We start from the raw sequence: 27,433 nt of genomic DNA, 5'->3' as shown, positions 1-27,433 counted from the left end.
GACAGATTCCAACCAAAACAGGAGCTTGCCAAAACCTTCCACGTTCCCATCCTCTACCCAGAGGCAAAGTACCACTTTCATTTCATTTTTCTCAGCGATAAAGGACAGTACTTGAACACGGGTACTTTTATTTTTTTTTTCTTTTTTTATTGCTGTTAAGTCAAGGAAAAAGGTTGCATAAAATCCAATCTCTTCTAGAAATATAAGTGACCTTTCCAGTACATTTCAAATATCAAAGTATATGGTAAACATACAAATAAAGAGAAGGTAACATACCTCCTATTTACAGTACAGTATTTTAAATCATAAAATAAGTTCCATAAAGTACAACTGGCAGGTAATTCACAATACAAGTCCATTGGTGGTTTAACACCCTCACTTCAACTCAAACGCAGTTCATTCATTTCAAGTGGTCCAAAAATACCCAGATCAAATAAAAATTTTAATCAAAATAATTTTCATTTACTACTTAAACTTTTTTTTTTTTTTTAAATTAAAGCTTTCATCTACCTCCCTCCCCGTTCCCCCCCTCCAAGAAAAAAGTTTCAAAATGTACACTGGTGCTATAAATATAAATGCTACCTATGAAGAAATGTAGTAATCAAGCTTTTTTTTTTCTTCAAGTTTTTTGTTGTTGTTGTTGTTTGTTTGTTTAGCAATTTATTAGACGGCTGAACCAAAGATTGACTTTATTTCATTCATCCCTCTACCGGACACCGGGCCTTAGTTTAAGAAAAAAGATTTCTGCCATGAACTGTGAGGAATGCCAAACCCTATGGATATACAGTGGTAGTTGTTCATCGGTGTTGAATGCAGCAGTCAAAAAATACACTCATCTTCCAGATAACCTCAGTGCACTTTAGGAAATCAAATATTACCTGGAAGCAATTTAGTACGTATATTGGCTTTTAAAAATAAAATAAAAAATACAGCAGCATTAAACTTACTTACTCATGATACTGACATGATTAATACCATCTTAACACTCATTTCAGTCTTTCACATTATACCGTAATTACGCATAGTGGTAAATTGTTATAAAATAGTGACTTTGCTATTTGGTAGACAGGTTCTAATACTAATACCTGACTATTTTGTAGAAAACCATAGCTTTTGTTCAGTTTGAAATAAAACATTTACATTCTAAGTACAATGCAACACTAATAGTTTAGGAAAAAAATATTCAATCAAGTAATGTTCATTCTGTGTTGACACGATGTAGAATAGCTTTAAAAAAGGAAAAAATGCTGTCAACTTTCATTACAAATGCAAACACACTGAGTACAACATTCATACCATTTTTTTCACCTTTTTTTTTTTCTTTTTGCTGAACATACAGGCTAAAAAGCTACAATGGAAGAAAAATCTGTCAATTTAAGCTTGTTCATTTTTAAAAATCTGTTCAAGTCCACACAGTTTCAGCCACTCCTGCTCTATGTATTTTCATTATTTGGGACTCTCAAGAGCTGTGTGTATGTATTTTTAGCAGATATAGCACACACAGTGTGGTGTGTTCCTTTGGATTCTCCTAATAGGACGTTTGAACATCTCCCCTCGATTCATGAGCATCAATTTAGAGTACGGGCAGGGTCTGTATGAACTGCTAAACACTCATGCGAGTCCAACGAATCCACGTGGACAGACAGGGAAAAGAAAATAAAACAGCAGCATAAAGAGGACAGGGAGTGGGAGGGGGAGAAGATTGTGGTGGGGAACATGACCAAGCTTCTTCTTTCACCATATGGCTGCTCCACCAGTGATGTCAGAGGTCAGAGGACTTTTTTTTTTTTTTAAATGCAGTAAACATTGCACATGTCTCAAGTCTTCAGTGCAAAAGCATGGTTCGAATGCTCTTTTTGATTGTTTGGCTGGGCGTGTGAATTACATGCATTACGCAAGCCTTTTGTAGAACCAGGAGGAGACCAGGGACTCAGCTTTCTTCTTTTGTACGGAACAGAGGTGCAAAAGCAATGAAAAAATTCCAAAAGAATATAAAACCGGGAATGTCCCAAAACACAAGACCAACCCCCCCTCCCACACACACCTTCCCCCGATTTCCCAAGCTTCAGTTTAAGTAGGCAATGTTTACTTGTTTCAGTCTGCAGAATCCAAGGTATCATTGGAAGGGGGAGGGGGAGGTGCGTATCTCAGTCTGTAAGTGCCTAAAACAGGAAAGAGAACTACTAAGTCACTGCTCACAATTAAAATGGATTACAAAACCACTACAAGGTATCAAAATGGACATGCTCTTCAAAAGGCACTATCATCCTCCAGTGCTTTCAAAGTAGGTCCCAAGATTTTATACCATTTTCTTTCAACTGCTCGCTAAAAATGTCAGTTTTTTAAAAACCACAGACAGCAGATAGAGGACCCTACCACTGTTGGAAAAAAAAGCAGAGAAAAGAAGACCCCACCAAGGCTCGTCTTTCCTGTTCCAGTCCAAGGCCAAGAACCAGGAGCAGTGCACGTTCCGTGCGAACGCTGCCTTTTCTCCACTGTTTTGAAGGGAGACAGAAACGGCACCCAAGACTGAAGCCTTTGATTTTTAGTTCCAATTGGTTTCTGCCTTTTTGCTGCAACTTGTCTGAAAAGTTGAAGCACATTTCATTTGTGTATTTCACGATGGGGCACAGAGGATGGCTGGTTGTGCAAAGGCAAGCTTTACAAAAGTTAAATTATCAAATGGCCACTTTGCTTTTTTTTAGTTCTCCTAAGTTTTACGGATTCACGTTCACATTATAGACAGTAATGGATATTTTCTACACTTTTTGCCAATGAATTCTCTCCAAAAAACACTGAACAGGAATGGAAAAATTGGAACAACATGCAAATCTCAACATAATGCCAAAAACAAACCAGTGAAAGGAATGACAAGTTAGAACAGATACAGTTCGAGCTCCCAGCTCTGAATCGTGCCCATTTTCAGCTTGGCGCTGCGAATCCCATTCCCTTGCTCTGTTCTACAAAAATTTCAGGCAGAGATAAGATGCTTTGCGGTTTTAGAGCAGGTCACTAATGCACAACCATTTACACAAAACATACACACGCACGCACACCTTTCTGCAAGACCAGAAACAGCACATTCAGGAAGGTAAAGAGAAACCGCTAAACTCAAAAGCAAGTCCGCTGGGAGTTATCATGATTACCTTGTTGACTGGCCTCCATGGATGACTGCTTACAGTCCTGCGCATAGTGTCCACTTACACCACAATTGTAACATGAAACGTTCCCGTTCTTCTTGGGCCCCGACCCATTTGTGTTGGCAACTACGTTAGGTGCTGGATAGACGGGATAGAACCTCCCAAATCCTGCCATCTGCTGCATACCATAGTTGGCCTGGCTCCCCATGACCGGGTCATGCATGAGCCCGTTTGCATACGGAGACTGAGGCAGGAAGAAAGGAAGTTGTGTTCCATTGCTTTGATGTGCTTGGTTGAGGTAGCTGCCATTGCAAAGTGACGGCAGAGTGAAGAAAGATGGAACTCTGTAGACTTGTCCATGAAGTGGGTTATGATAAAAATAGCTATTAATCTGAAGGCTTCCGTTGGTCCCACAGCTACACCTACGTCCACAGGAACCGCAGGGACCCGATCCCAACTGCTGCGGAGGTAACATTGTCCCGTTAGTGTTATTGTTTCCAACAGCGTTGATGTAGGACGTGCTGTCGCTCTGTGCAGTGCTGTGTGTCAGAGCAGGGCTCGGGCTGGGGGCAGGGCCTGGCGTGTGGGTGGGTATGGCGGGAGGAACGGTGGACTGCACCTGGCCGACGCCTAGCCCAGCGGACTGAGGTGGCGAGGAAGTGGCTACAGTGCTCAGCACGTTTGTATTCTGGGTGGGCAGCACGCTGGGAGCGTGGGGACTGCCTGGCAAAGCGTACGAAGCTGGTGGAGGTGGCGCTGCTGCCGTGGAGAGACCAGCTGCTGGAAGAACTACCTTCAGATTGGTAGGCTGAGGGATCGCTCCTGGGTTTCCCTCAATGTGAGGCACCATTTGATTCAGTCCTACCACCTGGGACGCAGGTTTCGCGATGGGATCTGTCGTAGGAACTGGGGATCCTGGGAAACTACCTGGGTTGTGGACTGGGATAAAGGCAGTATTTGGTGATCCGATACTTAAGTTTCCTGTCGGCTGCTGCGGTCCATTAACTGTGCAACTTTCTGTCGATCCCTGTGGAGAGGGCATTTTCAATCTGTGTATTGCCAAATGCAAAGCAGGGCTGCCAGGCTGGACAGAGTGCGGAAGGAAAGTGGATGGGACTGGCAAAGGGGAAGCCATCAGCTCAAGGCGTTTCTCGGGTTCGCCAGAAGTCCCTGGGCCCATTCCGCCAGGAGGTGAATTCGCAGACTCTCTCAGCGGTGAGACAGCAACGGGCGTGGTCACGAGCATCCCCATCGCTTTGCCGTCTGCAGAGATGGGCGGCGGGACAACTGCTTCGGGCTTTTGGGCAGCGCTGTGCATCACACAGTGTAAGGCAGGCATAAAGGAAATGTGTTGGAACTTCGCGTTCAGAGGATCTTCAGGAAGGCTCCCGTTCTCGTTATTGACTGCAGAGATCTGAGCGGATGGTTTGTTCATGTTCGATGAACTGACAGCACTGTAGCCTGTAAACCTGGTTGCGTTTTGATTCCCAGAGTCCTCAGAATTGCTATCCGTATCTGCGGAGAAAACAGCATTTGTCAGAGTCGGAAGAATGCATGTGAAACTACACTAACTCTCACCCTGGACTCATTCACCCACATAAAACTACGTTTGCTGACACAAACGATAGTCGCATCTTCCTGAATTAGAACAACTTTGAGACTACTTTCATTCATCCGCATCAGGGTAGGTCAATCTCAATCACTTTGCCTATACCAAACTGCCTAACAAGCTACCGTGTCTCTGACTTTTGAGTATCTGCAAATGGGAACGGTGGCACACAGACTACATTAAGAATTTGCATCTACCTAGAAAGATATTAACACAGTTTACTCAAATTTGGAAGGAGTGGCAAATTCAACAGTCATTAAAGACAAAGAGAAGAACCTCTCAGAAATGATGGGCATACTTTGCTGTAAAACAAGTCAATTTTATGCCAAACATAAAACATTTTTTTCCATATACTATGCTGCTGAATTTAATCAAGAGACCTACACCACAGAAGTCTGAAAATATGGATATTATGTACCACATACATGTATGTGGCAATCTGAAACTCAACAGTATGCAAACAGTCATGCTATTTGCTAGAAGCCTTCAAACCATCCAGCCACAAAACTCACAAAACAAAACGTTATCTGTGGCGAGTTCACAAATAAGAGCAGCTAATAAAACTGAGAATTGAATTAAAATTAAGAAACAAGAAAGAGATTAGTCAAGGAATAGAGAAGTTCATGCACACTCTCCACAAATCCAACCTCTGTCTTTTTCTTCTTCACTATCAAAGCTTTCCCTCCCATCATGTCGTGGACTAGAAGGAGAACTGTAACTTTCAGATGATGTTTCTCCACATGTATCATGACCAGATCCAGCGTCCAAATTCAGATCTAAAAATAAAAATTGGCATTTTTATTTTTAATCTTAGTATATTGAAGTGAGATTATTTTGGTTTGCTGACATCAGGCTAGTCCAGAGTTTTGTTTGTTATACGGTGTTCCTACTTAATTACATCTCTCCCTTCTACTTCTAACGTTTTAACTCCGTGCATCAAAGGCTAGTCTTGTCCCGAAATTTCTGATGACTGAATCCTTCACATTAAAAAAGGTGACACTGAAAATTCACATTTATGCAGAATAATCAAAAGAATAACCCTTCAAAAGTTTTGTGATGCTTACAAGAAGTGTACTGTAATAATAATTTCCTCTGCATGGCAGCAGTCAATTGTTTCCATTCAAATAGGTGAAATACTCCTTGGTCGTACCAACAAAGGCAGAAAGCTAACTCAGCAGGTACAGCCCGAACAATACACCTTGTTCAAGAACTGGCTTTAAGCCAACTGTATCAACAAAATCTGTTTAAGGAAAAAGAGGTGAACTACAGATGTGTAAAATTGCTTTCTAAATTCTGAAAGGTATCGTGTGAAACTCATTTGCTGCAAATCGGATTTCAGGGTGGGTTTGGATCCTATTGGTGAAGCCAACTCTAAGCCAGAATGCTCCGGCTTTCAGGTTCACCATGACTTTTTGACTCTTCAGCCTGACGTTTTGACTCTTGAAACCATTTTCCCGGTTAGAGAAAACCTATACTGAAATCTATACTTGGTAAAATTATTACATATTCTAAACCCTTGTTAAAATATCATGTGAAGTGGAAGTGTCAATCTCACAATGCTGACAACTGTTCAAAAAGTCCAAAGCACTTATAAAAGATCAAGTCTTCTAAATTGCAAGTGTAACTAAATGAGGACTCAAAAGCTAAAAACAGGGAATGAAATATGGAAGAAAATACGATGCAGTTAAGAGCTACTGACTCAAAAGAGGACATTTCAAACCACACTTTCAGATATAACGCTAGGGAGATTCAGACAGCAACGTGATTCTTTTCTTCTTGTAGACTGCATCTCCCAAGAGTATTATCAGATGACATTTTGATGTTTGTACACAAACAGGTAGAAAGCTCATCCCTGAAGACTGAATTGCTTCTAAACTCTGCGGGCTGCAGTTTCTTCTTGGAGCGGCCTTAACTAGCCATCTCCATCAAGGAGGCAGTTTCACATCTGTGGGTTAGTGTGCAGTGGCTGAACACAAAGCACTCCTTTTTAGCATTGCACTGTGTCACACAAAATTGCACAACCTCTGAAAGTTATCAGCAGTTCATAAACACTCAGTGTGTTTTGCATGACAACAAGAGCAGTAAGCAATCAGAAACATATACAAAAAGCTGTCCTGTAGATTATTTTTTCTACTTGTACAGCTCTTACCTATAACCTTTTACAAGCATATTGTTTTTGCTAACTGTGAACAGTGAATTCTTAAAGTTTCTGCCAGATTTTAGAAGATAACAAAAATTGCCCGTAAAGCACATGACACTAATTCAGCAATGGGATCTACCTGGAACTCTCAAAGGTAAGAAGTGAGGAGAAGGAAGAATGAAAACTTGTTCAAGACTGTACCCCAAGGGGAAGCAAAAGCAAGACAAGGCACTTTGAAAAAGTGCTTTCAACACTCAGGCCAATTGGGTGGTATAGAAAAAGGCAAATTCTTTTTCATCGTTTTGTTGGGAAAATTAACATGAGAAAGACACGGATGCAACTGATATTAGGAGGCTGGAAAACATCAAGACATCAAAGCCAATAGGTAACATAGCCCTTCAGGAATAGATAATAAAAACCTGAAGGCTCAACATACTAAAACAAAATTATATTTGTGTTGCTCAACACTGACTGATGTATACAAATTCTGGCCCAGACACTAGATTTTGCTGGATTACCTAAATCTGAAAACCCTGTTAGGGCAGCGCACACAGTTCTGTGCTGGAGCTCAGCAGTCACCTGGTTTATGCACTACAATTCACCAAAGGTTCACACCAGTGGGTTTTTCTAACAGGTTCCACAAGTGCCCCACAGCACTAGCAATCCATGAAACTAGTGAGCTGCAAAGGCAATGCTAATGGCAAGATGCTGGACCTCCACACACTCAGACTGCTGAATTTCATACAGCCTAACTCTGTTTCTGCAACTACCACTCTACCTAAGGCAATTTACGAAGACTTTCCTAGAATGTTTCCAGTTTTGCACAAAAGGATACATACCCTAAGCAATGTTATACAAAATACTGTGTCTAGCACATTTTATCCAGCGAGTCAAAGCACAGACTGGACAGCCAACATGCTGACTTGCACTGAAATAAACTTCAAATTTGTGATTTCCTCTTCACTGCAGAACAATGAATAAATAGGCAAAACTAGAAATTCTGTTTCTTACAAACAGCTTAGGAGAAGCCATCTTACCTTTTGCTGTCCCTGTACGTATGTGCTGTGATGCTGCAACTCTAACTCCATTAGTCCTGTTATTCAACCGGCAGTCAGTTTTCTTTGCTTTCTCCCTGTGTAAATAATTTTCATGTTTTTGTTTTTTTTCCCTTCCCAAACGCATGAGCACAGATAACCAACCATGTATGAAAACAGAATGCCACTGTAAACAAAAGCAGTAACTCCAGGCCACAAATGTGTATTTAACAACAAATGTAGATAATGCACTAATAGCCTTTATTTATTTGTTTAATATACTAGTAGTTAAACTGCCAAGAGTGTTACTAAACTCTGAATAAAGATCTAGAAGAAAACACACGAGAGTTTTTAAAAAAAAAAAAAAAAAGTCGCAGCTGATTCTGCAGCCTTTCCTGAAAGCTAACGAATGTAATGAAGCCATACCCCAGACTAGGGCAAAAGCATCTGATTACTGAGTAATAAAATGACAAGAAGTCAAGTTGAAACCTTATTAGATAAGGTTATAAATTTTTTCACTTCCTTACAGTGGAGGATTGTGTAGCCCACAGGAAGTTCTGAAGCCCTCTGATTCACAAGTTATCTTCAATAAAACATTTCAGCAAGTTACCACCCCCTGTCTGTCCTTACTTGATCCTCACCATTTTCAGGACGGCTTTTCAATTTTTAACTTTAACATAAATATAAAGGAAAGAAAAGGTAATTCTGTATCACTCAACCTGTTTCTGCTCCTTAGTCTGTTTGCTAAATGTCAACTGACAATTTTAGGAAAGAAATGCATACAACTACATTCTATTTATCACATTATTTCTTTTGAAAAGATAAAAGGTTTTTATATAGCCTAGTCTCACAATATGCCAGCTCTTGTTCCACAATAGTAAAACAAAGCACCTAACTGACTGTACGCTCTGTTTATCAGAGTGAATGCACCCCACGTTGTTCCTGGATTACTGGTTACGTTGGAAACCTACTTTTCCAGCTGTGGCTTTCCCTTCTTCTTGCTTACTGCAGACAGACTTCGTTTTTCCCCTGTATGCTAAACAGAACATACAAGAATGAGGGTCATAAAAGATAATTTGTATCATGAAAACAAACAAAAAACCTCTTAGACTTAAAGGTCTATGAGCTCACAACCAGCGTTGCTCACAGATGCTACAGCCATACAAACAACTATCCGTACAATGCGGTCAGACCTTCAGCATCATCCATATCATCTTGCGATTATGCTATTATTAGCAAAGGACACAGCAAATTACTACTTCCAAATACTCAGGAGATATCAATCAAATTATTGCTATCAGCAAGCTGTAAGTCTTTCCAGTTGAGGAGAAAACCCAACACTTTTCATCAAATACTCCCCAACAACTCCTTCCTCGAAAAGAAGTCATCTCATCAGAGTTAATCATAAGGCTTAAGGGGCTACAGAGCTTCTGATTTAAGCGGAACAATCTGATTGGGAGGGGGAGAAGAGTACATGTAGCAAATTATTTTTACATTGCAAGCTATGTTTACATCTTGACAAAACAGGTACCTGGCCTTGATTGCTGCTAAACTGAACTCTGTAAAATACCACCTAGGAGCGTATTAGAAAAAACACAACATCTGCATTTTTCTGTAAGTATATACTAGCTGCTAGTGATATCTCATATTTGGCAAAGCAGTAAAAACTGTGACAACTCAAAAATAGTCTCTGCCTACGTTGTATTTGGAAATCTTTTAAATGGGAAGTAGCTTTTCCTGCTTCGGTATATCAATTTTGTCTTGCCTCAAGCTCACGTACTTCAAGCTTTGATGCAGTCTACCATTTCTGCTTTGAAAACAAATCTCAATTCATTACCGTAGTTTGTGAAATAAGGAAACTTTGGCTTGCCATTCCCCACATAATAATCAATAGCCAAATTCTACATGTGGAATGAAATCAATATTAAGCAATTCTAACATTCAAGGTTTTTCAGATGAAAAAGTGAGCAACCTCCCTTCCCTCAATTTCAGTACATTAATTTATTTATGAGTAATTATTCTTCTTGACCACAATCATACCAAAATTGACCACCGGAGACAAAAAAATAAATAAATAAAAATCTCACACAACGTGTATATATGCATCCAGCTATTAACTTTTTCAGTGAAGATTAATTCTTAAGTTACTTAGATAATGGAAGTAAGATAGATGGGGGTACATCTAATCTGTACTCCCTGCTGCACCATTCTTATAGTTTACTTATTAATACCATGTTGAGTTTGTTGCTTGCAACAACACAAATTCCTTAGGCCTTCTGAAATTCTCCCTGATGTTACAGAGAATTGTAACTTATTGTACAACACGCTACAATAACAGGAAATTCCTGCTAAGAAATTAAGACTTTTCTGATTGCACACATCCTATGGGGATGTTTTAGCTATAAATTCAAAACAAAATACTTAAACTTCAACAGAGTGATAAGTGTGAAAATTATGAGGGGTTTTCTAATCAAGGTAGGTCACCTGCAACTTGAACATGAGCAGTCATTGCTACAATTTTAGCAGTGTTCTTCATCTTTCAAATCTAAATATAATCATGTGTAGAGGACAGTTTCCTCATTTCAGAGTTTCAGAATACTGCTTTAAATGTAAAAACAACACACCTGGTCAAGTAGGTTTGTACAGTGCTCTGGGTGCTGCTGGGCAATACAGCTTTTTCTTCTCCAGTCCATTACCCCATTTTGCTCAGAGTGCTGTATGTTAAGGCTATCCAGTGAAGAACATTTTGCACTACTAGTGCTGCTGCAAGGAAAAAAGCAAAAGCTGTGCCAATGTGAACAAACTTGTGAGCTTTTCCTACCAACATCCGCATTTTAGCATTGTGCTGGGAAACAGGTATTTTGCTTTCAGAAGACTCTAGAAATTCAAGACATTTTAAAGACAAGTTACATGAATTCTTGCACACTAAAGTTATTGTAATGATCTGAACATAAATGGAGTTTCTTTTGAAAGTCTACTATACTTTGACACAAAATTCTGAAAAATAACATTTGGAGAAAACAGTACTTGAGAGAACAGCTTTCATGGATATTTTTGCATGCAGTCTTTTTGTTCACTTATGTCATACAAGATGTGGGGAAACTTTCCAGAAAGAAATGTATTCTGAATTCATTCTCTTTCTTCCTTATGATTAATGACAAAATCTGTAATTACTATTTCAGAATTCATAACACATATAAGAAAAGGAGCGCATGGCTACTTACAAATCATGCTGCAGCTGTGTTTATTTGAATTTCAAACCAGTCCTCTTGTTTCATATTTTAACCTTGAAGGTTACTATATTTGAGTAGTGGGAAATGGGAGTTGCATTTGGCATTTTCTGTGGGCCTTATAATGCCTTCCACTGAAGCTTCTCTTAGCAGTTGCCAGTCAGTGGCAACTTTTAACTAGGTCTGAGAGCACTTGTCAATGAAGACTGCTGGAGAAACAGTCATGGGTCTCACAAGGTCAGTAGGGCACATGGATCTATAACCTTCTCATCTACCATTCAAAAACGTGTCCTACTATTCACTGGATGCAAAAAATAAGGGGATAAAAAGGAATTAATACTCCGAAATTCTTATAAAAATACTCATGCTGAAAATTGAAAGTACCTTTTAATTCAGGGCTTTTGTCAAGGCACATGAAAATTACTGTAATATGAGATGTTAATCAGTTCCCATGATGGCAGAAATCTAGCTCACTCCAAAGCAGAAGACATGCTGAAGTTCCAGCAGCTACTTACCAAACACCTCTGGAAGTAAGTGCTCAAATTACTTTAAAAGACACGCAGTAGAATATTTAAAAACAAAACAAAACAAAACAAAAAATCTCAGACAAATGGTGAGAACCCAAGGCAGTCCCTAAGCAGAGACATGAGTCCATAATTGTAGAGATCTAAGCAAGGTCACTTTAGAAACTTCTGCCAAATAGGATTAAGTGAAGCTGCTGCTAAATTTGTTGTCATTTTGTATAAACTGTAATACTGGCAAATATTTATTTCAGATGTTCAACCTCATTCCTCCAAGCAAACGTCTGGACCTTTTCAAGAGTAATGCTGCCATACTTAAATAACAACAGAAAACAGACAGATGTAATGTATAAATTTTCCCAAAATGTACCAATGCTGTCTGAGATGAACCACTATTTACTCTAGAAAATTTTGTATACATTTAAAAGAGGAAAGTATCATTCAATGCCATTTCTTTAGAGCCTATAAATAACAGGCATAGGTTTTAAGGAGAGTCTCAACGTGAACACAGGAGGATTAACAGACCTTCAGTAATCAAGTGGTAAACACATTTTCCCCTCCTGAGAAGAAAATAACAGCTAGCAAAAAGAATTTCTATGGTGAAGATTTTTGGAAAGATCTGTCCCAGTTCATCAAGCTGCTTCTAAAAACCCACTTTAAAGAGAGATCCTAAACAACAGTCAGTTCTAGTATACTTTATTATACAAGAAATAAGAAAAAAAGAAGACTAATTCTTTTGGATTGATAACTGTATGTTAATAAGCTTGGATTGAACTCTTATGACTTCATAGTAGTTTTCTAACCACTGGTATAATCAAAGATTTTGTTAAGATGCCATTCTCATCTTGGACAAATTTAAGTTGAGAGTAACATAGGAGGGTTAAATACAAAAAGAATCCAAATCACTAAGTTGTCCAATCGGTAATTTCACAAGAATTTTGTTGGTTAAGATTCATAGAACTTTGACAAACAGTTTTGCACTATGGTTATTTGTTAATTACTGTAATTTCAAGTAAATCTTTTCCCTGAGATAAATATATCTTACAGATAACGTAACAGTTAAACACAGAACAAAACTGCAAACCACAACAAAAACTCTATCCATTTTTTCTGTTAATATAGCTAAAATATTGCACAACTATGTGCAAACGTCTCCAAAGATTCTGGTTAAGATACAGTAACAAGTGAATGGATTTAAATAAGCAAGGTATACAAGCTTTAGCTGCAAAAGAAGGGAAAGAATGGGCTACCTTCTCCTCTAAGACCATCTTTGAAACTATTGAAGAAAAGCTGAGAATCAGCAGCACTGGAAATTTCCATATATGCATGTGTGCATGCACAAGGGAAAAAAATATAAAATACAAATTGATATTACCCAGATTATAAACAAAATCAAAATATCAACTTAAACAGAAGACGTACAAAATTTATGAAAGAAGAGAGTTCCAAATGACTTATACCCTACAGATTCAGAAACATAATCTTCTATAGTGTTTTCAGTAGAGTTTTAATACAGAACTTGTCCACGTTACATAGACCTTTCTAATACATATTAAGTTAATCAAAGAAACAACCAACCAAACAAGCTTTAATCTAGAAGGAAAAATATGCTACCAAAGCACTAATAAATGAAGTTCAGAAATGTAGCACGGGCACATTACATCCTGGTACCTACTTGGCAACAGGACTTTTTCCGTTATGTTTCTTGTGGACTGTTGTGTGTTGCATTACATCTGGAAAAAAAAAAAAAAAAAAAAAAGCAAAAAGCATGATTTCAACAGCAATTATTTTCTCTTTTAGATCAATCCAGAGAATTCATCTTTCTATCACTACCTGACACTTAGTGGAAGACATCTCCATTAAATATACTAGACTTAATTTAAAGTGGTGAAATTAACAGATGTTGCATAAAGGACAGATCAGTTTGTACAGACAGTAGAATCAAGACGCTTTATCTTCAATTTCACAAAAGAATAAAACAGAATAATAGGAACTATAACAACCCCAAGTTTGCTCACCTCTAGATTTAGTCATAAGGACTAAATGTCTGACTGAGTATTGTCCAGTATGAAAGGGATGAAAAGAAGAAAGTGAATTAAGTCAGAAAAGTACAGAATTCTGTAATTTTTTTTTGGCTACTAAAATGAATCTCAAAATCCCATGTCATTGACGAGTTCTGAATAGTGAATGAAGATAAGCCTTACACAGAAGTATTGCATTCTGACCATCATAAATTTCACTGTGCAAGTAAAGATTTACAAATAACATGAGACACAAAAAGAGATACCGCCTCAAACAAGAAACAAGAACCTTAGATTCATGGTCTGCCCCTTTCTTTAAAACAATGGTTGAACTTTAACAAAAATAATTTTTTTTTTCAATTTCAACTAGCCTTCTTGGCCTGAACTCCTGTCAATGCAACATAGAAGTGCAAATAATGACTTGAAAAAAAATACTTCAATTTTAAAACTTCTGGTAGCACCTTAGTAAAATGGCACACAAGGTGTTCTGCATTGCATTTGTAGCTTCATCAGTTGAACAAATTCCTTTTAAGGACAATAAATAAAATTACTTGAGCTACTTTTGAATGTACTGTAAATTTACTTGGTGTATTCTGAACTCTACAGAAGAATATAATAAAACAATTTTAAATAAGAAAAGTCTGTCTGAACTGCATGTGTGGATTACTGATTGCACATAAGATCAACTACAAGCTTATTAGTTATTAGCGTGTAAGAGGATAAGAGCGGTGCCTTTCTGTGAAAGCTAGTGCATCTGTCCATGTGCACCTACCAGCCCCATTTCTCAGCCTTTCCACCTACCAGAAACTTCTACCTGTTCATTACTCAAAGCAACGTGAAACTGGCTTGACATTCGTTACAGAATGAAATTACTAACCAGCCACTAGACTGCTGCTTCTACTTACGAACTGTTTTCTGAGGTATTTGGAAAACATGAGCTTTCAGACTGTAATCAATATTCACTACAGTCCCAAACAGGTAAAATCCATATTAACTGGCCAGAGTATAAAAGCAGCATAAGTTAAGAGGAAAAACTTCAACATCCTTTCTGTGTAAAACTAAAACCTAGACAAATTTGACACATTTATGGCAAAACAAACTGCTGTATTCAACTTGTAACCCAAATAATTGAAGAATAGGTAAAGACATGAAAAGCTGCAAACAAACTTGGCTCAAGTAAATTGTGGAGTATTTCTTCCTCTTTGCTCAACACAGCCATGAACTTCTGCCTCCAAGCTGTCTATGAACAATCCCACTTTTTGGATTATATAGAAACCCTCTAAGGAAACTGTAGGATGCATACAAAGATTCTTCATTTATATAGCACATTTCATCCAAATCTCTCAGCTTTGTACCAATAAAGAAATTGGTCAACTGCATGATTTCCAGAACTGAGTGTGGCAAATTTTCTCAGAGAAGAACCACCTTTAAGTACACAACTACCTTCCTCCTGACTTGAAGCTTCTGAACTGTCCTCCTTGAAGTGTTCTGGTGCTTTAACCGTCTTCAAAGAGGGTTGTAAGTTACCTGCAGAGAATAAAGTTCACGTAGTAACTTTATAGATCTTGAACAACTAAACAGTTCCTGAGTGCTTGCACTAAACTGGAAGCTAGGGAAATGGAAGACTGAACTTTCTGGTTTGCATGTGGCAATAATTTGAACATCATCTCCTCCAAAGCAGGCCATCTCCAAGAATAGAGGCTCTATGGAGATGCTTTTATTTTGAAGAAAAATGTGTGCAAAACAATTTTAAAACTACGGTGACGTTTCAAAAGCTTTGGATTGTGATTTTATTACGAATATTTCCATCATATTGCATATCAGATTTTCATAAATAATATTTTCTGTTTCAGCAGGAAATAGCAGGAGACCAACTACAGTTACTAAAATTTTTATGCAATGAGTTACACTCCACTGTTAAATTGTTCACCTGCCAAAGAAGACTTAATTTGGGCTGAAATCATCTAGTGTCCTTAACACAGTCTTGATGCATCATTTTTGCCTTGTTATGCCAGATGAGGTAACAAAAAGTGGCAATAATATTTACAGTTTTGTTGCAAAAATACCAGTGCTCCACTCTTAAAGAGAACTAAGTTCAGCAATGAATTGAACTCTAGGAGTCAACTCTTTTCCTCTCAAAAAATTCCAAGTTAGTGCAGGTAACAGCATCTGAAAGCTGCTTTTCAGGATCTTGAAGTATTGATGGGAAGATCTTCCTGAGTATTGTTTGCATTGAACATACTAAACCCCAAGAGACGTGTTCTAATGAAGTCTACTGGGATGAAAAACTTACCCCAGCCTGAAGAGGTGTCTAAAATAACTGATGTTATGAACCAGGAGGGAGCTAATTGATTCCCTCCTTAACGGAACCGTGACAGCATGGATAATGACGCTTACTGGACATATTATTCGGTGTGAGATCTCAACTATTACTTAAGGTATAAAGATCCTCCACTGAATTGAGAATTTATTTCCACAAAGGTTTTACTAATATCATACCTATAGCATTTAAGTACTTCAGAGAGTATTTCTGTATTTCTGTGAATGGACATTTTATCCCCGGATCTTAAAAATGACTGAAGACCAATGTAAGCCGCAGTCAGTTTCTCTAATTCATTCTGCACGTTTGATTTAAGCAAAATCTCATCCAAGTTCTCAAACACATGCTTCTTCCCTCTCCCCCAGCAATGCCACTATATTCAAAATACACCACCGTGGCCTAAATTGCAATTGTAAATACTTAGGAGGATTTCAGTATTCCCAAACATGAAATTTAGAAAAACACAGTGGCCAGCAATTAAATAAATAAATAAATAAATAAATAAATAAATAAATAAATAAAGAGCTCGATGAGTACTTCTGTCTTAGCACAGCATGTATTAGTCTGCAGTACAGTAAATGTGATGTTGAACCATCCCAGAAAAGTTATCCAGCCTCCTTTATCAACAGATAAACAACTACACTTAAATTCATCATGCTATTTGTCTTCACCAAAGCTTTCCTTAATGTCTATCTCAATGTCAGGGCCCTGAACCACACCAGTGGGCTTTACAGCCTCTTCTGCCCTGCCAAGGGCCACACCTGCCTGTGTTCGAGACCAGCTCTGGTACAGGGCAGTTTTGCAACCTTGGGTGAGACTGCAGGGAAAGAGCTGGAGATGCCTCGCAAAGGGCCTCCATCCTTGGGCTCAGGAGCCACATGCCAGCTCAGGTCTTTGCCCGGGCTATGCTGCAGCCCTGCCTGGGCCTGGCCACGTCTCACCGACCCTGTTCGTAACCCTGACCTACTGACTTCTCTGCCCTGACCTCAGACGCGACTCACTGCTACCGACTTCACTGGTAATCACCAGACTCTTGCCTGTCCCTGAGCCTAATCTTCCTCACTGCGAGTTAAGCCCATTAGAAGTTTTCTCTCCTCTCTGCTGAACAATGAAGTTCCTCATCCTTTCCATCCGTCATGCATTTTAGATCTGACAAAGCCTCATGACCTTTCATGTAGCCTATATGCACATATATACACATGTATACACTTCTTTTGTTTTGTGTTTTATTACACACTATCTCCCATTTATGATCGCACTATAATCTGTAAGGCATCGTCCTGCAGAGTTAAGGTCTTAATCTACCAACAACCCTGCAGATCATTTCTGTCCTGCACGCCTGCAGTTGAGTCTATTAGGATGGGACCTAGCACTGGTTCTTTTTCAGTGCATTTCTACAATTTGTGAGAATCATTTTAAATTATAATAATGTACAGCAACATACTGACAACTTTTTCCCACCTAGATGTAGCCTATAGACTGATACATGCACATCCTATGCCGTGTGTCCATCGTTAATGTGAATCTTTCTGGGCCTTGGAACTTCCTTCTTCCCCATGCAGCTCTTCATTACAAGACAGTTGTCAGACTTTTTCACAGCAATAAATTCCAGCCAATTTCACAATTGTCCTGGACCTCATTAGTTTAGCTTATATACGAAACTGACACATAAGAATGTCCTAACCGTTACTAAAAAAAAATAGGTTCAAAACCACAAAATAACATCTGCAGCTTCTCCCATAAATCACAAGGCCTTATCTGATCACAGAAAGAACACATCTGATACACCACATGTATCATCTCGGATTTGTGTTAGCTGTCATCCTCTTATTTTCTTTCGAGTGCTCACAAGCAGTCTGTTCAAAAACTCTGACTTACTCCTTACTAAGATCTTCTGCAACTTCTGAGGCTACAGTCTCACAGTCAGTACCTAAACTGCCATGGTATATAACATGCACTGAAGGAAGAAAAGATTCAATAGAAACAAAAAGAACATCTTAAGACAGCCATACAGAGAAGCTAAGCTTGGGTCACACAGTTTATAGTGCACAAGTGCCAGGTCCACCAAGGAAATACCAGCAATGCAAATGCTCTGAACAAGATTCTGTATGATCTGAAGTCAGGGCCATCCCATTATTTACATGCTATGTACCCAAACCAAATCTTAGCTTAAATATCAAGACAAACACCATCTACAAAAGAAACCAAATAAGTAACATGCAATTTTTTGGGATCAGTGCAGAAGGCTTTTTGTTCCCATGTTGACAACAGTCTCATCATTCATTTTCACAGGATTCATAAAAAAGATGGCAGTAGCTTTAATAAAAAAGCATGCTTTTTAAAAAGCTTGCTTTTCCTTTGAAGTCTTGAAGCTTTAAGTAAGTTTTTAAATGGCCAAAAATATTTGGCTGCATTTCTATTCAATACGACTTGTCCTACTGCTGAAGTGGTAATGAGGTCAGGGGATTTGGGCCCGTTTTGATATTTCTTATAAAGTCCCAAACTGTTGCACATGCTCAATTTATTTTTACCTATTTTAACAGTATGATGGTACAAAGAAGAAAGAAAAGAAAAACAAGCTGGTGCTTCACAGCACAACCCCACTGTCAAAAGCATATGTGTCTGCTGAAACAACTATTCCTTGGCAGTGAGTTCAAGTATGACCAGTAGAATACAATGTAACATGAATACGTAATTAAAAAACATAATTAGGCATGACAGGAAGAATCACTTTTTATAGACTTTTTGTTACATAGAACAGTATTAAGATATTTCTTACTGTGAGTGTGCAAAGATTCTGATGAAATTGATTGGAAGAAGTTGTATACTCTCTGATTCTGCAGAAAAGCTTGTGATGTATTTGAAAATAGCTGCCTGAAATTTAAGTGAAATTTTGTTAAATTGTAAGTAATATTTCATAGGAAAAACAGAAAAGTACCATTTAAGAGCAAATTAGGTAGTTCTTAAAAAGACTAAACACTTTAACTTGCAAACTTGCACACTGAGCATACAGAAGATTAAAGGCTACCTCAGAGCTTTGTTGTTCAGATCTAGTGTTCAGTCCTAGTTGGAGTACAGCCAGTAAAAGAAATCGGTATTATGGATTTTTTAAAATTAAAAATATATGTACTTTTGAGCCACACTGTAACATTATCAGAGAGGAGCTTGGACAGATTCAAAAAAGCACTGAACCTTAAGTTTTAACTTTTTTCCTCAACTTTTTTTTCCAAAAAAAATGCACCTGCTTTTTAAAAACACTTTTTGATTCAATACAAAGTTGAATTTGCCTATAAAGACAGTGTCTGAATTTCATAATTATCTCAAAGAGCTTAGGGTGGGATTCTCAAAATTGCCCAGCACTGTTCTGAATCTGTTCCCAAGGGCTCAGTGACTTCCTATAGCTTCAGACAAGAAAATAGTCCAAGAATAAATATTTTAAGTCCCACAACAGATTTCCAGTTTTTGCTTGCCAGCACTGCCAGTTCTACTTTTTTTTTTGGAGGGGGGTAAAGGCAATAAAAAAAAATTTGGCCAACCAAGCATGTACTAAAGACACCTAAATACACATTTCTGCTTAACTGACACTGTAAGAAAAAATTTTTTACACAGTAATGTTATTGTCAAGATTATTCATATGGTAATTTAGCATAGTCACAGCTTCATTTAGTAATTACGACTCCATACTATAACATGGCTGGATATATTTAAATGATATCCTCAAACAATCTGTTGAGTTTGTAATTATTCTGCATTTAGGCTTTACACCCTTTCTGTATTACAGATACTTACAAATCAACCAATATTTAAAAACAGTCAAAACTGATCTAGCTTTTACCTTGAAAATCAAGCCAATAAAAGACAAATAATGGTACAGAGCAAAATAAAAGAAAATTGGGAAGGAGAGGGGAAGGGGAAGGTTAAGGCATGCAGCAGCTCTGTATCTTCTGTAGCTGAGCTATTGAGACAAAACCCTGAGACAGAAGAAGCTTGGACTCAAGTATCTGCGGTATTCAGAGCAGGAGCTTGACAAGCAGTGCCTGATTACTTCAGCAAGTGTCTCAAGATTCACTTGGCCTAACCTGGTTAAAAGTTTTAAGTTACTTTGAATAAGGTTGAACAACCCTGACAGAAAAGAACAAACCTAACTAACAAGGTACTTATAGCAAATAAAAAGAACAAGGGAGGCATACTCAAATTCGTACTGCTTTTCTGAGTTACAGGATTTAACCAAAATGGCCTACAGCTCAGCAAGCACTCTCATAACTAGCTAACAGGTTATGAGGTATTTGCCCTTTTCTTACAGATGCATGAATTGCATTTCATTTTATAGATATGCTTCATTATTACTGTTTATTCTTTTCCAAATTCTGTTTGGTGTCACTCTGTTGTGATTTAGAATCAGAAAATAGCACTTTGAGTTACTTTTTCATTTTTCTAAATATGTCTGTATAATGAAGACAAGGCCCTCCCTCCCTAAAGTACCAATCATTGCTATGCTACGTTGCCCTGCACTAATACTTTCTTAATTGGATGATTACTCCTTAATAAGTCCGCACCATTGAAGTTTGAAAGTAGATTCTCATTTTCAAGACAAAATATATATTTCATCACTGCCTTCCCATCTTCTTCATAAATTGCATTAACACAGCAGAATTTCCCCTGTCCCTAGCAGTCATCTAGTTTGATTGCAACCCCTTTTCAGATAACGCATTTCAGGTTATTTGCTAGAATTCTCACCTGATTATGGGCTCAAGATCAGCATGCCTTCGCTCTTCCCTCTTCTGAAAACCCTGATTTAGTGCTCTTAAAATAGTCTTGTCAAATGCTTCAGAAGACAATTCCTTTGGAAGCTGAGAAAAAGGTTAAAAATGGCAATTACTCATTTCTCATCTTAAGATTATCTTTGTTCATCATCAGTCTTTATACCTTTTGTTATCTATGGGAAACTCTACTGTTCCAGCTTGAATAAAGTAATTTGCAGACGAAGTAAAACAAATCATCATAATTTAATTTTGGTAGAGAAACACTTTGCTGTAAATTCTCCTATTAAGTCTAGGTGTATGAAGCTCTAAAGCTCTCTTTAAAAGAAGATGTAGATTCAGAAATTCACTGATGTTCTTTCTTAGAATAATTTACATCTTTTTCCAATTTCTTTCTTTAAACCTTTCACACAAAGAAAGTAGGTCTGAAAGTAACAACAACAAAAAATACCAGGGAGGATGCCGAGCACTGTATTCACTATCATTATTTCACTAGATTAAATTATTTCAAAGAAAGAGTAGAAATGACCATTTAAAGATACATAATGCACTGGGTTTCAGCAGGCAATACCGAGATCACTCAATAGCAAGTCCTTCTCTAGTTGCTATTAACACCAAAGCTTCTCATTCAATTTCCAATGCCAGTATCACAAAGTGAGGCCTTCTGATGTTCCAGTTCAGAACATAAAATTCTTGCTACTAAGGAGCTGTCAATTTTAAATGACAAGTTTTCCCTAGAACAAAATTTTCTCACATTTATAACTTCCAAAATGATATGCTACAGTAAATGAAAGCTCATGAAATTAGTTAGTTTATTTAGAAAAAACAGTAATATATATTTTTAATTTTGGTACAGTTAAAAGAAAACAGCCACAGCAGAAATGCTTCCTCCTAAACTTAAAAGCTATTGCTGATCTGATTTACATCTACCATCAGTTTCAATCAACAGCACTAAGCAACTTACACTACAGCGGCATCTTCCTCTCGTGTATCTGGAATATGCCCAATCCAGAGCGCCAGCTGGATATACCATGCTGCTAGTGGCATAACAGCAAAGCACTAAGTAATTCTTTGACTGATTGAAGTGCTACTAATAAACATACGCTATTTCTAATGTAGATAATTGCTTGGTAACATGCAAAAATAGGAACTTCTGGAATTCAGATTGACAGATACTGTTAGTATTACTACAATGCTGTAGCACCTGAAGTGCATTAGATATGAAAACAGAAAAAAATGCTTCTGAACAGAAAGTAGCTTTTCTGAACACTTTGGCTTTAATATGTGTTACTGAGTACCTCTGACTGAAGAATTTGTCAATATTAAACAAATGGTTTACTCATGCCACTCCAAAAGCATGGGGAAGTACAAACTTCCTGCCACAATGTTTTGTATATAATTTTGCCTCAAGAAACAGCCACAACTTTTTTTCCTTTAAAGCTTTTATTGAAAGGGATTCAATTCCTTTTGTAGCTTAAGATTGAGAGTCGTACAAACCCAAGTGAAGGTGCTTACTATCTTAACTCCAGGTAATAAGACAGTCTTGTTACCACAAGCATGTTAGTCCTTCCACATATGTGGGCAATTTCCTAAATGCAAGTAACTTCTTATGCTTGTCACCCCAGAGAAGGTGCTCTTCAAATCTAAGGAAAAGTTACCCCATTTGCTACCTTAGCTTTTCTCATCAATGCTGCTGCTCTGCAACAAGTTTTATGAAGTTATCTTACTCCTACCACCCACAAACTCGTCATTTCCTATCAAGTAGTTTGCCCATTCCTTCCTGTCCTAGGAAACAGAGCGTACTACTTAGCAATGCTATGCAGATTGGAAATGAGAATAACAGAAAACTAGAATGCAAGGATGGATGAACTTGATGCCTGACTCCTATTACTCCCTCTTGCAGCAAGTAGGTACTAGAGGGCCCATTTCAGAAGCTGGTGTGCTTCTTTACTTTGCAGGTAGGAGAACACGAGGCATGCAGTTCAGCACTCATCCCACGAGCTGCAGAGGATCTCATACGACAACCCTGCTTTTAAGGTTCTCTTCACAAATAGAGGAATTTTGTGGACACACCGTCTACAACTAGATATTCCACCCATAATTCAGACCCTCACGAATCAAGCGCTGGGAACTCTCAGAACTAGATACTCCAACTGGATTACAGCAGCAGCACATACTCCCCTTCATTTTTACAACACTAGAAAACACCATATTGACAACAAACAGCGAACGAGACTGTGGCCTTTATACAGTAACAAGCGCTCCACTTGCAATTAAAATCGCAGTAAGAGCTTCAGATGCTACTGAAACATGCCTAAAACAGAGCTCTCCTTAGTACAGGAGAGGAGTGTGCAGTGAGGAGTTTAACTATAGAATTTCCCAGAATAGACAGAACTCCAAATATTAGGCACTGACAATGAAACACACAGTTCAAGGTCATCACACTCTGGGGATCCACATGCTGTCTCTGCACGCTAATACATTCCCTGCTTTGGGAGGAGGGAGAGGGGCTTAGAGAATATCTACTTTTTGTAAACATACACATGCACAAGTAAGCAGTTTATAGTTTCTCAAGTTTAACTCCTTCTGACAGTAAATATGCCTGCCTTTGTTCTGCTGAAGAATACAACAGTAAAATTAAAAGCTGTTATGCTCGTGGACCTGCATCATTAATTAAAATCAAAAAATATATATTCTTAAGGTTATTCTAATGGGGTACAAATTAGCAGTGCTTGCCCCTATATATTAATTCTGTGGGTATATTGTACAGTCAATTTTAAGGCAGTTCAGTTAAATCTGCCAGACAAGTTTGAGTCATTTGAAACTCGTCAAACATTCCACTGAACTTTTTCATCTGTCAAGTTGCTCCACCACAATAAACATAATTTAAATGGTTAATAAAATTCTGTAGTAAAAATGCCAGTAGCCTGCTTTTGCTTTTGCAATTACATCCCAGAAATCACTGACCTCCTAAACTACATCTGAAGTTATAAATCTGATGTGTAAACACTACTTTTGTATTTCAATACATACTTTTAGCAGGAATTCCTGAAGCTCCTGGTGTGTTTTTGTTACACATGTTACCGAAAGATCGGACCAGGTTACCTGAATAATGAAAGAGAAGAGAATGAGTAAAGTTTCTTTCTTCCAAAGATCATACCAGTTGGTCAACTTTAACATTTTCTTAACTCTTATATTGAGATCATCAGACTTAATACTAGCAGCTAAGTTAATACCAGGCAAAACAGAGATAACAGTGTACCTTTCAGAGATGTACACTAATTTTGAGTGCACATCTTGAGATCATTTTAATGTTATTTGTGGCTAAAAGCAATATGAACAAATTCAGGTCAATGCAATCAAGTCCCTGAAGATTACTTAGCGACTCCAAAAGAAGCCAGGCAGAAGGCTGTGTAATTAGAGGATTCTATCAAACGGTCGTCATTAACTTCAGAAAACAGAGCAAAGGACTGTAGGTCAGATATACCGGATTTAGTTCTTGCTGCCATTAGTCAATAAATAAATGAACAAAAATCTTTCTGCTTCTCTTGCATATAAAATAATTTTATCCGCCTCAGGTTTGATTCTTATATGGTCATACTGAACTTCTTGTAGGATACAATTCATAAAAAATATTGCAAGTTACTAACGAAGTTACTCAAGAATAAGACAGCATATTGGTATACGCTTCTATCAAATTTTCAGTAGCTTATTGTTCTGACACAACATGCAAGCATTAAAACAGCACCTTCACGTGCATATTTTGAGGAAAAAGCAGCTTGGTTAGATAAGTGCTGCCTGCCTTTTAGTCAACCTCTGTGCTTAAGATTCCCATTACATGCATGGGAAGATTCTGTGTAATGGGAGCAGACAAGGCAATTATAAACATTAATTTACTCCAAAGAGCAGACAGGAAAATGTCAACCACCAACTGCCTTCATCTTAGTCCCCTAAAATGCCAGCTACTGTTGGTGACCTTGGTTGGGAAGCCATGACTGTAAATTGCTGTTAAAACTTTAAGAAGCAGTGTCTGGGCAAGCATAAAATGATCCACCGTGAAGAACACAGTATATACCTGCACAGATGAGGAGAGGAAACTCTTTTCTAAAAGAACTGAGGTGGAGTTGATTCAAGATTACTCAAATACTTCCCAGAATATCTCCAAACATTCCCCCTTTAACAAAGAAATTCAAAACCACTGTCAAATCCATCTACATGCTGAATTTCTAAAGTAGTTTTGTGATTTTAAATATTAATAATCCATATGGGCATTCTATACAAACCTCCAATATCTACCATTGTATTTTACCTAGTACCTAGTTCACAGACCATTTGGCCAAAATATCAATGACAAGGTTGAAATACTTGGGCAAGATAATCTAAGAATTGAAGGCTAAATTCTATATTAATGTCCTCAGCAAAAGAAGAGTGTTTTTTTCTTGTTGTTATTGTGGGTTTTTGTTTTGTTTTGTTTTTGGTTTTTTGCTGGTTGTTTTTTTTCCGTCCAAATTTGAGCTTCAGACATGTCCAACATCAAACCTCTTTTTACCTCTTCAAAGAGCTCCCATGACCCACATCAAATGACCAGTTACATGAGTTATAATGTGTGACCTGCAGCATTCCTTTGTTTGGGGAAAAATGCTACGACCAAATCTGGTAGGCCAGATCTGCATCTACTGACCAAATGACTAACGTTAAGTCAATCATTGCTAAGAAAATTATGACTTTGACTCAACCAGAATATCACTACCAACAGCCTCAGCAGTGATTATTTAAACACCTACAACTTTTAATAGCAGACTTCAATACTGAAAGCTTCTTTTCCAAAATAGTATGAAGTACTGTTTCAGTTTTGTTTAAAATTCACTCGGAATTGTTTGATATGTTGCCTCTGGTTATTATTATACATGAAGACTATAGTAGGAAGGCCTTCAAATTTATTAGCATCTTTTTAGTTTGTGCTGTTTTTGTTTTTTTTAACATTTACTGAAAAAGCCACGAAAGCCACAAAAAAAACAGTTTTGTCACTCATAAATGATACCTAAAATGAATGTATGACTCCAAGTAATACGTAGCTGCAGACAAGAACTGTACTTCTTTGTCACTCGAGCAAACAATCAGCTAGTTTTAGAATTCTTTGCAACGCTTACTCCAAAACAGCATAAGCCAAGTTTACTGAAGTAATGTCACACACAACTGTTGCTGATGTTTTAGACTTTCCCATCTTATGCCCACAATTACTAAAAAAAAAAACAAAAACAGAAAACGGCTCTGCACACCGAATCCAAAAGAATTACAGGATAATTCCATGAATCTCTGGAGAGCCTCATGTAGTTAAAAATGGTCTTCTGTACCTCTACAATAGATATCAGGAAGATACCAACATTCCAGGGGTTATTTGCTTACTTTGAATGTGTACTCCAAATGTTTGTCAGCCCTTTTTCTCGGTACTCCTTTCAGGGTTATCTTCTCAATGTGCACAGCTGAAAGAAAAACAGTTTACTGTACATACTAAAATTAGTTTGAAACCGTACCTACTTACCTAGCCACTCTGAGAATTGCCATACATTATTTACTGACTCACAAGACCCAGCTCCTCCTCAGATGCTATTTTACCATAACAAACTGCAGGGGGCAGGTGGAACCTTGTTCTCTACAAAGTGTTTCTCAGACTTGACCACAACCCTTTCACTGCAGATGACAGGAAATCCGTGCATTAACCAAGAGGTTACTTGAACCTAAAGTCACGTAAATACATCATTAACCACTATGAGTGAAAAGGCAATGAAAAGAAGCCAAGTTCCATCTTTATTCCAAGTAACGAGTGCTGAAAAAGAACAGTGACTTTGCCTTCTACATCTGTTTCTGAAACATCAAGTAGTAGTGAGAGCAAACTGAATTACATATTTCTGAAAGGCACTTCGCTGGAAGAAACACTTGGGGAAGGCCTAAAGGAGTCAGAAGTGAGCATCAGCAAACTGAAAATCACAGAATGGTTTGGGTTGGAAGGGACCTTAAAGACCATCTAATTCCAACCACCCTGCCATGGGCAGGGACTCCTCCCACCACACCAGGTTGCCCAAAGCCCCATCCAGCCTGGCCTTGAGCACCTGCAGGAATGGGGCATTCACAGCTCCTCTGGGCAGCCTGTGCCAGGGCCTCACCACGCTCTTTGTAAAGAATTTATTTGTAATATCTAATTTAAATCTACGCTAGTTTAGTTTAAAGCCATTAGTCCTTGTGCTATCAGTACATCCCCTGGCAAAAAATCCCCTCCCCAGCTCTCCTGAGCCCCCTTTAGGTACTGCCAGGCTGCTGTAAGGTCTCCCAGAAGCCTTCTTGTCTCTTGGCTAAACCCCAAGTTCCTCAGCCTGTCTTTGTAGGAGAGGTGCTCCAGCCCTCTGAGCATCCTCATGGCCCTCTTCTGGACTCCCTCTATTACATCCATGTCCTTTTGTGCTGGGGCCCCAGAGCTGATAATCCCCTCCCTTGCCCTGCTGGCGACATTGCTTTTGGTGCAGCGAAGGATAGAGGCTTTCTGGGCTGCAAGTGCATGTTGCCAAATGAAGAGCAGAAGCAGAAGGCTACTACGATCATACCACGCAGAGTATCATTAGATTGAACTAAAAATGAAGAAGGGTACTTTAAAGGACATACT

General features: G+C 38.2%; 1 protein-coding gene across 3 annotated transcripts in view; it reads right to left on the bottom strand.

Moving 5' to 3' along the window:
• Positions 1-534: 534 nt before the first annotated feature.
• ZCCHC2 (zinc finger CCHC-type containing 2) overlaps positions 535-27,433 on the bottom strand; it is a 40,899-nt gene continuing 14,000 nt past the window's right edge. Inside the window, exons 3-14 of one of the 3 annotated variants that reach the window (XM_084281226.1) lie at positions 26,182-26,258; positions 23,809-23,880; positions 20,753-20,865; positions 18,795-18,889; positions 15,139-15,222; positions 13,350-13,407; positions 10,548-10,686; positions 8,895-8,959; positions 7,927-8,021; positions 5,397-5,525; positions 3,147-4,655; positions 535-2,162 (exon numbers count right to left, since the gene is read on the bottom strand). In XM_084281226.1, the coding sequence (XP_084137352.1) occupies positions 2,095-2,162; positions 3,147-4,655; positions 5,397-5,525; positions 7,927-8,021; positions 8,895-8,959; positions 10,548-10,686; positions 13,350-13,407; positions 15,139-15,222; positions 18,795-18,889; positions 20,753-20,865; positions 23,809-23,880; positions 26,182-26,258 (2,504 nt within the window). In that variant the 3' untranslated portion in view covers positions 535-2,094. The remainder of the gene's footprint in view (positions 2,163-3,146; positions 4,656-5,396; positions 5,526-7,926; positions 8,022-8,894; positions 8,960-10,547; positions 10,687-13,349; positions 13,408-15,138; positions 15,223-18,794; positions 18,890-20,752; positions 20,866-23,808; positions 23,881-26,181; positions 26,259-27,433) is intronic. The other 2 variants (XM_084281227.1, XM_084281228.1) reach the window with 2 other exon arrangements.

Source organism: Netta rufina (genome assembly GCF_964035555.1).
Source record: "Netta rufina genome assembly, chromosome: 2".
Taxonomy (NCBI): domain Eukaryota; kingdom Metazoa; phylum Chordata; class Aves; order Anseriformes; family Anatidae; genus Netta; species Netta rufina.
Note: the sequence above shows the minus strand (reverse complement) of the source record. Positions and strands in the feature narration are given on the sequence as shown.